Raw genomic sequence first — 17,164 nt, forward strand, 5'->3', positions numbered from 1 at the left:
CTTGTTATAGCACTTCTATATCATTGCGCTTTTGTTGTTTTTGATTGCTTCCATTGTCTTCATTTGTAAGTCGCTTTGGATAAAAACATCTGCTAAATGACTAAATGTAAATTTAATATACAGTACAGACCAAAAGTTTGGACACACCTTCTCATTCTAAGAGTTTTCTTTATTTTCATGACTATGAAAATTGTAGAGTCACACTGAAGGCATCAAGGGCTATTTGACCAAGAAGGAGAGTGATGGGGTGCTGCGCCAGATGACCTGGCCTCCACAGTCACCGGACCTGAACCCAATCGAGATGGTTTAGGGGTGAGCTGGACCGCAGACAGAAGGCAAAAGGGCCAACAAGTGCTAAGCATCTCTTGGGGAACTCCTTCAAGACTGTTGGAAGACCATTTCAGGTGACTACCTCTTGAAGCTCATCAAGAGAATGCCAAGAGTGTGCAAAGCAGTAATCAAAGCAAAAGGTGGCTACTTTGAAGAACCTACAATATGACATATTTTCAGTTGTTTCACACTTTTTTGTTATCTATATAATTCCATATATAATTCCACATGTGTTAATTCATAGTTTTGATGCCTTCAGTGTGAATCTACAATTTTTATAGTCGTGAAAATAAAGAAAACTCTTTGAATGAGAAGGTGTGTCCAAACTTTTGGTCTGAACTGTACACACACACACATATATATATATATGTTCCTTGGCAGGTCTTAAAATTTGGAAAATAAAACCTCAACAACACATGACATATCACACCATCTCATTATTTATTTAATATACATAAAGCCATAATGGAAATGCCATATGTGACAAATTTAGGACACCGTTAACATAGGAGTTAAGAGAGTAAGCAGCAGTCAGGGTCTGCTAATCAAATGCCTCTGATTAACTGATCATCAGCAAGTGTGAGCACCTTTTACAGGAAGTTATAATGGCCAGAAATTTGGACTCATAATCCAAAGGTTGAGTTTGAGTCTTGGGCCGGTAGGAATTGTAGGTGGGGGGCAGTGCTCTCTCCACCCTCAATTCCACGACTGAGGTGCCCTTGAGCAAGGCACTGAACCCCCAATGAATCCCTCGGTGCCGCAGCATAAATGGCTGTCCACTGCTCCGGGTGTGTGTTCATGGTGAGTGTGTATTCACTATTGTGTGTGTTCACTTTGGATGGGTTAAGTGCAGATTACAAATTCTGAGTATGGGTCACGATACTTGGTTGTATGTCACTTTCTCTATAAAAGCACATGTTTTGGCAGTTTGCTGGTCTGGAGCCTTCAGGAGTGTGTTAACACAATGCCAAGGAGTTAAGGCATCATCGATGACCTTAGAGAAGCAATTGTTCCTGCCTTCAGTCTGGGAAGAGTACTACTGCCATTTGCAAACATTTTGAAGTCCATCATTCTACAGTGAGGAAGTTTATTCACAAATGGAAGACTGTCAAAACGGATACAAATCCTCCCAGGAGTGGACGTCCCAGCAAATTCACCCCAACATCAGACCATGTAATGCTCAGAAGAATAGCAGACAACCCAAGATCTTCACTGCAGGAACCGGGAACACTTCCCATAACACCAGATGTATTTGCTACATCGTTAGAAGGATGGCATCTACGCTAATATTAGTCTGTTTCTCTCTTATTCTGAGGTCACCAGAGATCAGAGGGTCACTGCAGTCACCCGGATCCAGTACGTATCCAGACCAGATGGTGGATCAGCACCTAGAAAGAACCTCTACTGCCCTGAAAGACAGCGGAGACCAGGACAACTAGAGCCCCAGATACAGATCCCCTGTAAAGACCTTTTCTCAGAGGACCACCAGGACAATACCACAGGAAACAGATGATTCTTCTGCACAATCTGACTTTGCTGCAGCCTGAAATTGAACTACTGGTTTCGTCTGGTCAGAGGAGAACTGGCCCCCCAACTGAGCCTGGTTTCTCCCAAGGTTTTTTCTCCATTCTGTCACAGATGTAATTTTGGTTCCTTGCCGCTGTCGCCTCTGGCGTGCTTAGTTGGTGACACTTCATTTACAGCTATATCGTTGACTTGATTGCAAATGATTGCACAGATACTATTTAAACTGAACTGAGATGATGACATCACTGAAGTCAATGATGAACTGCCTTTAACTGTCATTTTGCATTATTGACACACTGGTTTCCTAATGAATGTTGTTCAGTTGCTTTGACGCAATCTGTTTTGTTTAAAGCGTTATATAAATAATGGTGACTTGACTTGACTGCAGACTCTACAGGCCTCAGTTAACATGTTAAAGTTCATGACAGTACAATTAGAAAAATATGGTACAAGTATGGCATGTTTGGCAGGCTTGTAAGAAGAAAGCCTCTTCTATCTAAGCATGGGAGCACGGTTTAGGTTTGCAAAGTTGCATCTGAACAATTTATAAGACTTCTACAACAAACGTTCTTTGAACAGATGAGACCAGAGTGGAGATGTTTGGCCATAATGCACAGGAGCACGTTTGGTGAAAACCTAAAGAGCATATCAGCACAAACACCTCATAGCAAAAGTCACTTATGCTGGTGGAGGGCTGATGATTTTGCACTTGTTTTGAAGCCACAGGACCTGGGCACCTGACAGTCATTGAATCCACCATGAACTACTCTTCTGTATACCAAAGTATTCTAGAGTCAAATGTGAGGCCATCCGTCTGACAGCTAAAGTTGGGCCAGTATTGGATCATGCAACAGGACAATGATCCCAAATACACAGAACGGCTGAAAAGAATCAAGGTGTTTCAATATCCCAGTCAAAGTCCAGACCTCGTCCTGACAGAAAATGCTGTGGCGAGAGCTGTGCATTAACTTGAATATAAACTGGAGCAATGTTTTAAAGAAGAGTGATCCAAAATTCATCCAGATGATGTGAGAGACTGATAAAGCAATACAGAAATTGAATATTGCTAAAAGTGTATTCACAAGCAGTTGAATCATAGGCTGTCCTAACTTTGTCACACATGGCTTTCCATTTTGGTTTTATTTTTTATAAATAATGACACGGTGTGATATGTCATGTTGTTGCTCATCTGAGGTTATTTTTTTCCAATTTTTATGACATGGCAAGGTGCAGATCATTATTCATGTCCTGATACAGAATACTATGACTATGTATACGTGTGTGTACATACATACATACACATATACACACACATATATATTTTTTTTTTCACTAAGCACTATTGTAATTTTATATGTAATGTTTTATAAATCACTGAGCACCCTACTGTAATACTGATTTATCATTATTTGCATGTATGAATAGCTTCATTCATCAGGGAGTGAATCATAACCTGAATCGATCCATGACTTCAATGTAAGGATGATGTATTTGAGACAAATCCCATTACTGACTTCTCCCACAGCATTATAAATGAAGCTCAACGACCACAGATGAGACAGATCCACACTCCCCTCTTACCTTTTGTCATGTAAACCCGGTTGAAGTGTAATTTTATTGTTAATGGTCCGGCCCTGTTGTCCCTTACAAAAATGGACTTTAACATTGACCCCAGAAGCCTCCCATCGAGCCCAAACTCTTCCTGCACTTTAGCTGAAAGAGCCCTTTTGTGAACATGGGACACAGTACAGCAGATGGAGGAAGGGTTTTCTGGGTTAGGGTACGCAGCAAGAAGACGACAAAGGGAGTACAATCATAAGGTGGCGTGTCCTTTAGGTGTTGGTTTAGTATCATAAACTCATAGACCTTGACGATTCAGGAGGCATCTCTTGATTTCAGTTCTCTCTGAATTTAAAGGGTAATAAAGAATGTTCCACAGTGACTTAAAAAAAAAAAATAGGTCAACATTTATTTAAGTGTAAGAAAACCCTCAACCAGCCATTCCTAAGGACAAATAAAAGCCTTGTCCTTCAGAATCAAGTCTTGAATTTCAAGTTTGGTCATATATGCAAATGTTGATAAAAGAGTCAGACAAGCTAATCTTGACATAACATTCAGTTTTGATGTAACTTACATTGAACAGTGTAAATCTACAAACTTGTTCAGCCAAGAGTTTGCACAAATAATCAGGCAATTCCTCAAAATGACCTATACAAAAATTATATTTTGCAATGGAAATGATGATTAGTTAGTCCAAAATCCAGAATGGCTTGTCTGTTTTCTTTAAAGCTGATCTGAAGTCTAATACTTCACATTTCTCCACACTGGGCAATGAGAATGGGCAGCTTGGGCTTGTTGTTGGGTCCTGTTGGGACATTCTGTATGGGAGAAATAAGAAAAAAACACACACACACACACACACATATATGAATATATATTATTCATTTAGCATAATACAAGTAAGCTAGCAATACAAAGTTTTAAACATGGTTTAGAAAAGTAATTTAGAAAATAATGGGATTAAAAAAATAAAGAAAGCATAGAAGGATGTGAAATAAAACAGTCTGGGCGGTTTCGTTTACATTTTCTTGATGTTATCGTAGTTTATCATTAAAAAAACCAAAACAACAATTAAACACTGAGAAGTTTGAGACCTCGTAATGAATTCTCTCAGACTCTCAGACAAACATCCCAATTCTTCATATGCTTTAAGCACGGCAGATCTCTATCTTGTCACATAAGTTAACTGATCAATCAATAGGATCACTAGTAAATTCCTTAAACTAAAATATTGTCTTACCTCAATTTTTCTCATAACAAGCAAACCATCCACCACTTTTCCTGTAAGAGAGACCCCGAGCAGTTAATGACGCGAGCAGCAACTCACTACAGAGTCAATCCAGGATCTGTCTCACTCACCAAATACCACATGCTTCCCATCCAACCAGTCGCACTTTGTGCAGGTAATAAAAAACTGGCAGCCGTTTGTTCCCGGTCCACTGTTTGCCTGCCAAGGAAAATTAATATTTTACACGAATGACTGGAAACAACAGTGAACAAACAATGTGATGACTAAATAGAGTGTGTTTATTCTATATCAATGAATCACTTTGTCTTTGATGAGCAATGTTTAAAATGTCCACCACAGAAAAAAATATATTTTGCATAATGCTGGTCACATTTTTTTAATTTTCAGCGGACAGTTTTGTTAGTAACAGTTGAGAATTTTTATGGACATGAGTAAAATGAAAATAATTCTTATTTGGAAGAAAATTACATTTAATCTAGATTATAATTTTTTTTTTTTTTTTTTTTGAAGTATGTCGAAATATAAATTGACATATTTTGACAAAATGTAATATTTTGTATACACTAAAGTTGGTTTCTTTTTTCCTGTTGGATTGTGGAGTAAAGTGTAAATTGAAAATATTCCCCACTAGACACAAACACTGGTAATAATTTATGGTGATTTTTTACACGCTAACGTCACTGATATGCTGCCATAAGGCATACTTTAAATGTACATCAAGGGTTTTACAGTGCCAGTGTGTACAGAAGCTTTACCATTGATAAGAGTCCCGGGCCCGAGTGTTTCGTCCTGAAGTTCTCGTCTGCAAACGGCCCCCTGTAGATGCTGCAGATACCAGTGCCATCCCCCTGATGGACAACAACAGTGTTAAAAATAGCTCACACAGAGCCAGAAAATCTGAATTACTCAATAAACTGTAAGACATGTAGTCTAACTCTATGTGAAACCAAAACTACATGTACGTGTGTGTGTGTGTGTGTGTGTGTGTGTACACAGTAGGGCCCTATGACCACTAGAGGCAGACAAACACACACTGAAGACAGACACATAATTCTGCAGGTTTTTTTTCTTTTTATTATTTACAGCACTGGTTTATTGTACTACTTAATTAAAAGCTGCTGTCATAAAGACTCTAATCTTAAAACTATATGTACTTTCAAACCAATCAGAACTCGTTACCACATTTGTAACTAATTATTTCATGTGTAGTCCAACAATACATGAGTTTATCAATGTTCAATTTTTTTCTAATACAGATATTTTTACTGCAGTGTGGTCAGTGGTATAAAATAATACAATTATTTATAGATGACAAATGATTAATTCAAAGTTGTAAAATACAATGAAAATTATTTGATATACTTTCAATATGCAATATACTTTCAAAGATCAATTAAAATATTTGAAATCAGAACATTTGAATAACGCTGCTGTCAGTAGATCAGGAACAGACACGAGGGGAGGCAGGACCAATGGCACAAATTAAGCCAACTGAAATGGGTTTAAGAGATTAAGAGGCCATTTATACTAACTCCACCCACCGATGTGTGATTCAGCTAGCCGACATTACAAAAGACAAACGATGGCTGTCATACAAATAATGGCGGTAAAATGCTTGTCATACTCATTTTGACGCTATCGACCCGGGATCGAATCCACCTTTTGGCAAACCTTTTTTTGTCCCTTTTCACATTTCAAACCACAACAGAAAAGCATGTGTTTTAATGAAACTGAAGGAAAGAATCAAAAAGTTGAAAAAGTATTGGGTTGGGTTTAGGGAGGGCTTTATTGTCCCAATAAGGTGACATCCATTTAATAATTTGTATTAATTTACATTTACACTCAATAAGCTATTGCATACTGTTTTATAATGTACTACAATACTGAGGTGCAGAGTTGCCAGTATTTGTAATAAGTAGTATAAATAGCAGAAAATCCTGCTATTTTAACAGTGTAAATACTTTGTGTCTATAGCATCTATTGCTAAGAAAATATGCTATTTTCACTTATTGTAAATAGCATCTAATTGCTATTTCCAGAGTGTAAATAGCATCTATTGCTATTAGCACTTAGTGTAAATAGCCTCTATCTCTATTTAGACCTAGTGCAAATAGAAGCTGCCTAATGTTAATTACCACAAAATAATTTAGACATCCCTGGTTTCCAAAAGCAAAGAGAGTTACAGGCAGCTTCAAGGCTTCTGGGGGAGGTGTGGGGTGTTCTCTGCACATTTCAACTTGCTGTTGTGTAAACAGTGTTAAACAACTGTAAATATCAATATTCTGGGAAACTATGGTGTCTATGTATATAACGCCTCTTTCTTGTTTGACAGAAAAGCGAAAGGAAACTATTCTATAATTCTCTGTATTTTTCCTTTCTCTTTTTTATTTTAGATACACTGTAAACATGTTTTTAGGAGATGTCAACTAAAGTAAAAAGCCCCAAGAAGCCATGGTTTACAGTGAATTTATAACAGCTAAGAGTGTGCCTAAAATCCCCTTAGCTGTTATAAATTCACTGTAAACCACGGATTCTCGAGCTTATTGCTTTTATAAAATGGTTATTCCATATACGTAGTAAGGTTTCACAGAATAAAACAGGGCAAATAAAGTGTAATGATATTAGTAAAAACAGTATTCTTCCACCAAACACTGTAGCTCCTCAGAAACATTTGTGGTTGCAACAAAGTGGTGTATGTTTGTAGTGTAATTTACAACAGCTTCGAACACGGCTCAGCCAATCAGAATCAAGGACCAGAACTATCCGTTTTATAAATATTATTGGAGTACATTTGACAAGACGACACTATTTAAGTCTTTCTACTTCAAAACGTAATGTTTAATTCAACCTGTTATTTGCGGTTTCTTTCGTAATCATTTGTGAAATGTATTATAAATTTCTGAGAGAAACCAGTTTCAAAGTAAATCCTACACCATTTTTTCCCCACTACAATTTTGGGAAGCTAGTCATTTCTGAATATTGTTTTGGCCCTGCTCAACCATGAAGTCTAGAAATGTGGAATTGGTTTATTCATTTTGGAAATGTAAAAATGTTACCTCAAGATAATTACTATTTGCCTCACCTGAGACTTAAAACCCCAGACTTTTTCTCAAAAGTCAGTTTCTCCCACCATTATTTCTTCAGATCACATCGCTTTGTTTTAACTAAGCTCAGTGTTCATCTATACAGACTTTGCAATTGTCCCGTGTTTTTCTTTGGTTATTTCTGTGTTGGCCTTATGTCAGTATTTGTCCTTGTAGTTGTCTATTGGTGTCTGATAACAGAAGAAGTTGAAAAAGAGCCCCAGAAACAAGCATCAAACTGACTGCTGGAATTATTTTAACATTTAAAAATGTCCAATGGCAAAACCAGTTTGAAGCTTCAAGACTGGATAAGGCCCTAATTTCTGAGAGGGAAAGACTCAAAAATTACTGCTGCAAATTAATCAAACTAATACAAAAGCTGGTGACAGCAAATATAAAGGCACATTCTTGTTTGCCTTATTTGTCCATTTATGAGGGCACGATCCTTGTTTAAAAAGACGGATATCATGAATGGCAGTTGATATGCAAACAGAGCCCGAACGTTGTTTGCACACAATGTTCTGAAACATGTCAAAAGCCATATACCTGGAAGATCAATTCGGCTCCATTGTCTGGATCACAAAGCAAAACTTACATTGACAAAATCACCACCCTGAATCATGAAGTCCTTTATCACCCTGCAAAAAGAAAACAGCACCCATGAGCAGGTTTAAATTAAAAGTCAAGCTTCTATTGTTTAGGGTTTTTTTTTTAAAACAAATATTTTGTAATAACCTCTTACGTTTCTATGAGTAAAATGTGCAGCAAGACATGGATTGCTGTAAATATGCAATTGTGATTTTCTTTTAATTAGATTTGTATTGGTCACTATAAATACACATAAAGCCTTCGAACCAACTTCAGTGCAGTGTAACTTTGCAGTGAAAGCCATCATTGCATAGACCATATCAAAGTGCGTTTTGAATTGCAAAGGTTCGTTTGATTAATGAAAAACCTACAACACCTGTCTGATGAACATAAACACAAGTCAGAAGTTTTATACTTAGATTTATGGATCTAAACAAACCTCTAGTCTAATTAAGCCAACACAATTAATCATTGTTATACAATACAACAGTGAACAATACAGACTAAAGTGTCTCACCGATGAAATGTGCAGCCTTTATAGCCAACAGGAACACCGTCCTTCCTACAGGGAATAAAAGCAGCACAAAAACAAGGTATATGCAAATAAAAGCAAGAGCAGGAAGAAAGAGCTGTGCTCACAACATGCCTCCGTCGAATACAAGCTGTGTTTAATCTATAACCTTATCCAGTATTCATGTTACTTACTGAATGATTTCAACATCCTTAAAAGCATCAGTCACAATAACTCATTAAATGTAATTCGAGAATGTGGTTTAACTATACATGCGGTTAAAGCACAGCCCTTTATTAAAGGCATAGTTTACCCAAAAATCACCCTCAGGCCATTCAAGATGTAGGTGACTTTTCTTCAGTAGAACAGTGAAGAAGATTAGTAAGAAACTGAACATTATTTACACCATTTTTTCCCTGTAATCTAGAGCTGCAGACAAACAGTGTGGAGTGATGTACGGTTCACGCACAAATCTTTTTTTTTAGTGAACTATCTGAACCAGTTAACCAAACGTGACTGGACCATGTGAAACGGTTTATGACTCGAGCAACACAGATTTACAAAGTTATTCAATCAAAACTCACTTTCGGACTGATGAATCGGTTATTTGAATCGGTTATTTGAAACAAACTACCCAAAAGAACCAGTTCGTGGAAAATAATTGGACCTCAGTTTGCCTGTAGCTCTGGATCACAGGTAATAATGCTGTAAATAATGCTCAGCTTTTCACACAGACTAATTTGACTTCTCAAGACCAGACCAGAACCCACAGGTATTCATTTTGTGTTGCATGTATGCTTTTTTACTCTAGTGTTATGAATCACCAAGGACTAGTGTCTCAGTTAAAAGTCTTCTTTACTTAGATTTCAGCTAGATCTCAGATGGCCCGAGAGGGAGTCAATTAACTGGTAATTTTCATTTTGTGGATGAACTATCCCTTAAATTCACTGAGATCTGACTTACTTGAATTCACCAGTACAGAACTGCCTGAAAGACACAGAAAGAAAAACATCTCTGTTATGATGCCAGAAGCAGCGCACCAGAATCAAGACCGTAGATTAGCATGCTAGTACTGAACACATTCTGCATGACGCACACTAGAGATGTAATGATTCACTCAACTTATGATGCCATCGACACTAATTTAAGACTAATTATAAATGAAAAGTGGTCATTGTATTATTGCTTGGACAAAATGCTGCACATCTTATATTGAAATGTGTCAAATGACAAAAACACGCTCCATTTTAAATAAATAACAAATAAAAGAGATCTCTTAATATAAACAAACTAAGGCTATGCTTGTGCTCTTTCCATTTAAAATTAAAAGGCAACCGCTGTGTTTTAATCACGATCCTAACAAAGATGCTGCATACATGCAGCATGAGCAGTTTTTTATTTAAATTAGACTGTATAACACTTTTTTTTAATGGATGTCAATGAAGGAGAGGCTTCATTATGCTAAATAAACAGCTTTTAAGAGGAAACTAAATTATTGCATTAAATTGTATGTTGTTTAATGAAAATAAAACGTTCTTTCTAGTGCTTCCAAGCTTCGATAAACAGAACTCAAATACAATGACTTGTGACTGCTGCATAAGATAACGATATAATGCTTTTTAATGAAAAAAATAAAAATAATAATAATTATTATTAAAAAAAGGTATTCTTTGGCTTCCAGATTTCAACAAATATATTACATTTTTGGTGGCTAGTGTCAGTGTTATGCATGCCCTATTGTGCTGTTTTTCAAATGAACAGAATTCAGTCTTTTTTATTTTACTTTTTACTGTGCAATGTAAACAAAGTGGGCCACTGACATCACTGCCACTGTATGATTGGCTGAGGTGCCTCACGTGATCCAAGATAGCGGTTAGGCTTTTTCCAACGGTAATATCCTCTCATCTCCCAATAATAAGACCATCTCTGATAAATACCACTTTAATATGTAGTGTTGACCAGGATAGGACATGTTCGGTTCACTCAGAATAATAATATGAAAATGAAACATGACTGTAGTTAAACTATAGTATTTGTAGATTTCTATGGTTATCACTACAGAAAGCATATTTTAACCATGTATGAATACTAAGCGTATTCTAGGTTTATGCATGAAAGAATTACAAAATCATCTCACCGGAAATTTTCCGCAGTCTTTGGAACAATGTCTGCAAAAAGCTCTATCTTCATTCTGCCCACTTCCTGGAAACAAACAAAAATAATATATATATATATATATCAAAAAAATTAAACAAAAGCTGATTACAAACCAAGAGTGACAATGTACAAAGATATTGCATTCTGTGCGCTGCAGTGACAAATAGGATGAGCTTTTTAATCATCTAAATGCAAACAAAAATAGAGAATTTCAAATTAAAGATGTGAGGCATTTAGCTCTGATGGATGATCTGTTGTGGATGCAGCTTGCTGTTGTCCCTACATGAGCACACATAAGAAATGAAGCATGCAATGCTTTTGTTGTGGGTGGTTGCCAGGGAGTTCTGGATGGTTGCTAGGGCTTTTATCCCAAGTCAAAAGAGCAACTCTTCTCCCCACATTTCTACATTTGCGTCTCTAAAACGATCTGGATCTCTCCTTCAATGCAAACCTACAGAATTCTGAGCTTTCTGCTAGGCAACATTTGAACTCTGTTTGCTTTTAAAATAGATTATTGCTGGTATTGTGCATGATTCATTGGATGTATGTTATTGGAATGAAAAACATTATTTTTAAAAAAAAAGCATGCTGACAGACGCTCTGAAACTATACGTTTATACTTTTCCCCAAGCACCGCATCACGACTAGATCAAACTCTTCAACTGATTATATTTGACTCACTTGTGGGACGTTTGGAGAACAAATACCTCTAAACCAACTAGAAGCAGTGGTGAGCTGCAGTTTGGACAAATGTTGTCAAAACTTACATCTACTTTTTGTTTTTAGTGTCAAACATGCCTTGGAAAGATTTAAAGACAGTTTTGAAAGTTTGTAGAAACTTACATAAAGGACGTTTGATTAAAAATTAATGAAAAAAATTATGAAAAGGGGCAAAGTGCATTTGATTTTTGAAATTAAAGAACAATATTAAATATTAATATTAAAGATAAATATTGGGAATAAAAACAAAACATTATAAAAATATAAATGTCTATGTATAGTACAGTTAATAATAACACACACGCCCAAGTCCAGTGTCAACAAAAAGTTTTGTTTTTTTCTACCAAAATGTAAAGAAGATTTTTTTTATAAATACAGCAAATATTTGATTCACTGATCATATGTAAACATTTATGAGTGAAAACAAATAAAAAGTTAAATGCATTAAGACCACAAGGTTTTGTATTGTTCAGCATTAGAAAAAAATTGAATCAAATACCTGTATTAAGAATTATTTAAATGCAACAGTTGCTTACATACTCCCATTCAAAAAAATAAAACCTCCAACACACACATACAGACCTCACAGAAGTGTATTTCTCAGTAATGAGTTTAGTGCCAACTGAGAGATGCACACACGCGCACACACACACACACACACACACACACTCTGTGGAGTGGCCATCTGTGTTATTTTCTAAAAATGTAATTGAACTATGAAATGCTTCAGGATTAGTCCTAAAGCACCATGATGGTAAGCTATCCAAACCGTTGAAAAAAACGTTTAAAAACCGTTGAAATGTGATATGTCCCAATAACATTCTGCGGTCTCCATCAACAGTTGAGGAGACTCGGAACAAAATACAAAGAAATCAAGTTGCATTATAAGGTGTGTCACTAGCTGAATCACACACTCTAATTATCTAAATACTGGGCGTTCTTTAATGATTTAGAGCATTAAGAAAAGCATAAACCAATACAATCAATTACTGTTCATGTAAATAGCATGAGCATACATGAGTGAGGCAAAAAATGTAATAAAAAGGCAACACTACTCGCAATAAATTCTGTCTGGTTTTAAAAAGATGGTCACATGGGCAGAGTCCACAGAAGTCAGGACCGCCTTTTATTGTCCAGGAAAAGAATGTATTTACAGGTAAATAGGTGTGGTTTAAAGAATGTGCTCATTTTCTCACCAGACACGACTTACTAACAGACACTCAACACACTGATGGAGCTCATGACTGTGTGCCAGGATCACAATGTCTACAATCTCTTAAGGTATATCTCATTGTTTTTTAATATGTTGTTATATTGCTGTCATGTGAACATCTTTCTATGTCTGGGATAGACCTATCTGGAAAGCTTAAAAGAAACAAATATTGCATCAAGCAAGGTTATTGTGAGTTTCTTTTTAAAGCAGCACCTATGTTCAACTACATTTGTGACTAGCAATGAATGCAACTAAAGTGGCTGAGTACAAAACCTGCTCGACCTGTTCATATCAGTTTCAGCAGGGAGCAGCAGTACTGGTTACAGGGTTTTTATATATAAAGATTATGTTAGTTAACATGTAGATAGATGCTGCATCTTTACATTTATGTTGTTTGAGCTACAGGGATGTTAATTTTATAATGCAATAAATTTTTTTTTTTTAAACCTGAAAAAGTAACAATATAACTAAATGAGATCCGCATAAAATAAATCTTATGCTATTTTACACAACCAATATACTTGCTCCAACATAGATATGAAACATATTAGAGTAAAATGTTTTGTTTTATGCTGAATAACATAATTTTCCAAGTATATAAAAAAAGAAGAGAAGGGGGGAAAAACTCAAATTTCCATTGGATCCATTTTCTGTTCATACGTCAGCAATGGCTGCCAAAAAAAAGTTTGATGACAGCCTTTTGGAGTACTGGCAAAACAAAGAAAATGGGTTTTATGAAATGTGTTTCAAATGTGTACAATTCTGAATAAGACATGTGGCCGTATCTGGTAATGCGATATATCATGGTAATGAATACAAACGACATTGTTATCATGGGCACTTCTAAATATTACATAAAGCAAGGTTATTGTAAGTTTTTTTTTTTTTACTACATCTGTGACTAACAATGAATGCAACTAAAGTGGATGACCACAAAACCTGCACGACCTGTTCAGTCTCATCAGCAGGGAGCTAGTTTAACATTTGACTAGCAGTACTGGTTATGGGGTTTTTAATTATAAAGATTATGTACATAGATTCTGCATCTCTACATTTATGTTGTATGAGCTACAGGGACGTTAACTTTACAATGCAATAAAAAAAGCACTGGAAATTTTTGATTTAATAATAAGCTTATTGGAAATCTAATTTGTAATGGTAAGATTTGTGGTTAATATAAAACATTAAAAAAAACAGTTACAGGTGGGATTAAGCACCAGCAATTAATCCTTTAGAATCAAATATAGGAATCAAATTTCAAGCACATTTTGTAACCATTTGAATGTTTTTTGGCAAAGGACCTGTACATGTATAACAAATAACATTTGTAAATGGGATTAATGAATGCTATGATAACAATATAACTAAATGAGATACATTTTATGCTATTTTACACAACATTATAATAGCAGTTATAACGACATAGCAAAATAGGTGAGGACAAAACAACGATATACTTGCTCCAACATAGATAAGAAACATATTAGAGTAAAATGTTGCTGTATAACAATTGTCCAGGTATATAAAAATGATGAGGGGGGGGGGGGGGGGGGTGGGGTGTCCTCAAATTTCCATTGGATCCATTTTTTGTTCATAGGTCAGCAATGGGTACCAAAAGACGTTTGATGACAGCCTTTTGGAGTACTGGCAAAAAATAAAGAAAATGGGTTTTATGAAATGTGTTTCAGAAGTGTACAATTCTGAATAGAACTCATGAAAGCAACGAGTGATCTGTGAATGGCCAGGCCTCGTTTATCTTTTATAATCTTCCATCTTTTGTGTCCACTGATTATCCAAAACTCCAGACACTGCCATCTTCATATGTGAGCGTTTTGTTTATAAAAGCTTCCATGTTTGGTACAAAAAATATTATATTGTGTTTAATTGTTGTTTGTGTGAATTAGGGGATGATATCGGGGTCGGTGTAGCATCTAATTTTATTTAGCCAGTTCTTTAAGTCTGGTCACTTGGGTTTAACTCTTGGATATTATTTAAATACTTCCTATTTAACTGAGAAGGCCATTCCTTTGATATCCTGGTTGATAAATATTTAACAAATGCTTCCATTGAAAGAAGCAAAGTATTTAAGCATCAGGGAGATATGATTTGTAATTGATGTGCATAATGTCACTGACATTAATTTTAAAATGAATTACTTTTGTTTTGTTTTTGTTTTTTATCAATAAACGCTTATTAATTCATAGCCTTATGCAACAATTACATATGTAAATTGTAAAAACTTTATAATTATGACATTACATATTGAAATTTTCATGTAACAGCCAGTATTTGTATTTGTGTCTGTAACAAATCACACAATTTTTCGTATCTGCATTCGGATACAACGTCGTACAGTACTTGATAAGACCGTTATGACTATCTTTTTTTTTTTCATAGTTATCACTGAACAAGTATGCCGTGTTAAACTAAAATAATTATTAATTTCTAAAATAATATTTATCATGCGAGCAGAGAGATGTCATGACAAACGTTTAGTGATCATTTGAACACAACTGAATCAATTCAATGCACACATTTTCATTACATTAACTCTTTAAGCGAATCTTAATGTTTAGTGAACTTCACTAAACAAATGTGCATGTGCCGCACAAACCAGCAAAAGATAAAGATGCAAACATGTAGGCGAAATAGAAAATGTATCCATATCTAAGTTGATTATTAGCCTGCTAAATGAGAGAACATGTTTGGTTTTTGAGAGACTGACGCGCAACGCGGCTGTTTGATTGGTGAGCGCGCTGTGCTTAATCCATTTAGCCTAAGGTTTAAATCTTTGGCATATAAATATATACAATAGAACATGTATGATGTATTATTATAGGTGATATTACTCTTGCCAAGCTCTGATTTCTGAGAGATGCACGGAGAGGCAACAGCAATGCGGTGTTTGAGTTGCGCTCTTTTCATTCATAAAGCTTACATTCATTCCCTTCACACTCGTGGCTTTGGAGGTTTCTGTATGATATTGCGCTGATCCCCTGGCTCAACTGTTATCTAGCAAACTCCGGACTGTGTCAGCTTCAGCCGAGCATTCAGGCAGAATTATTCCTCGCCTGTTATTCGTTTTTGAAGCCATTATCCGTGCCATTCAGAATAAGGTATTCGGCTTCAGGCACACCCCTATTTACATATTTAAATTTTACATGCAAGATAGATAAAGGTCATAGAAAGTAACAGCTAAACGCAATATGTAATCCTAAAATTCATGTCGTACTTGCAAACTCTTTGTACGCATTATGGTTAATGCATGCTCGAGTAGACGATTGTTTCCGACAGCGCCAACTAGTGGTTGAAGTAGTCGATCACTCGACTATTTGATGCAATCCCTAGTATGTAGATATAAATTGCTCAATCTAAGGTAATAAAAACATAGCTCATTAAGTAAGGTCTTTATACACCTCTGAAACATAGTTATGTATATTATGTTGCATTTCTGTAAATAGATTGTTGTAAATATTACACATTGCACCTTTAAATATAGGGCCCTATGAAATCAGTATTATTTTTTTCCCAAATTCAGTTCTATTTTTTCTAGAATCCTTTTTAATGGTTAAAGTTTAATAAAAAAAAAGCATGTCTAAATTAAAATCATGGAACTTATACAATGTCACATCAGTTAATTAAAATATATTCAGTGTGTATAGTAAACGAAACTGCACGTCATTCATTCATACAGAGATATGATTGCGTAATATGAGTTAATGTTCATCAGATCGCATATGAACTAAAAGCTCTAATGGAAGCAGTTCAGTGACGCTCGTACGTGACTGCAACAACCAGAGGCGGCACAAAATTTGGTGGAGGCAGCCGCCTCATAATTCTCCATGCAGGAAATTCCCTGCATATGTGTCTAGGAATAATGTAACAATGTGAGCTGAGGTATGGTAGTTTTGTAAGAACTGTGGTCTATGAAAAAGGAGATTGAGTTAGTTGAGCTGAAATCTCTTGCTAACAATGTTTCCATTCAGAGATTCGAATTAAACTTGTGCAAAACTGGAATATTGCATAAAACATTTGCTAATAAAGCACCAATTCTATCCAACGAGTCAAAGAGAAAAAAATCATCACTTCCTGGTAAACTGCCACTAAATATCACTAAAAGAACTATAGGAGACATCACTGAATATAATCATTTTCATATAAAAGCGTCTGCTAAATGCATAAATATATGAAAAACGACAATATGATAAATGCTGTAAGAGGTGGAT

At 35.7% G+C, this 17,164-nt stretch overlaps 1 protein-coding gene across 1 annotated transcript in view; it reads right to left on the reverse strand.

Moving 5' to 3' along the window:
- Positions 1-3,800: 3,800 nt before the first annotated feature.
- ppih (peptidylprolyl isomerase H (cyclophilin H)) overlaps positions 3,801-17,164 on the reverse strand; it is a 28,533-nt gene continuing 15,169 nt past the window's right edge. Inside the window, exons 2-9 of the mRNA XM_059503063.1 lie at positions 10,986-11,050; positions 9,812-9,835; positions 8,855-8,899; positions 8,345-8,387; positions 5,422-5,514; positions 4,777-4,864; positions 4,658-4,698; positions 3,801-4,235 (exon numbers count right to left, since the gene is read on the reverse strand). Of these exons, the coding sequence (XP_059359046.1) occupies positions 4,167-4,235; positions 4,658-4,698; positions 4,777-4,864; positions 5,422-5,514; positions 8,345-8,387; positions 8,855-8,899; positions 9,812-9,835; positions 10,986-11,050 (468 nt within the window). The 3' untranslated portion in view covers positions 3,801-4,166. The remainder of the gene's footprint in view (positions 4,236-4,657; positions 4,699-4,776; positions 4,865-5,421; positions 5,515-8,344; positions 8,388-8,854; positions 8,900-9,811; positions 9,836-10,985; positions 11,051-17,164) is intronic.

Source organism: Carassius carassius, chromosome 21 (genome assembly GCF_963082965.1).
Source record: "Carassius carassius chromosome 21, fCarCar2.1, whole genome shotgun sequence".
Classification (NCBI taxonomy): domain Eukaryota; kingdom Metazoa; phylum Chordata; class Actinopteri; order Cypriniformes; family Cyprinidae; genus Carassius; species Carassius carassius.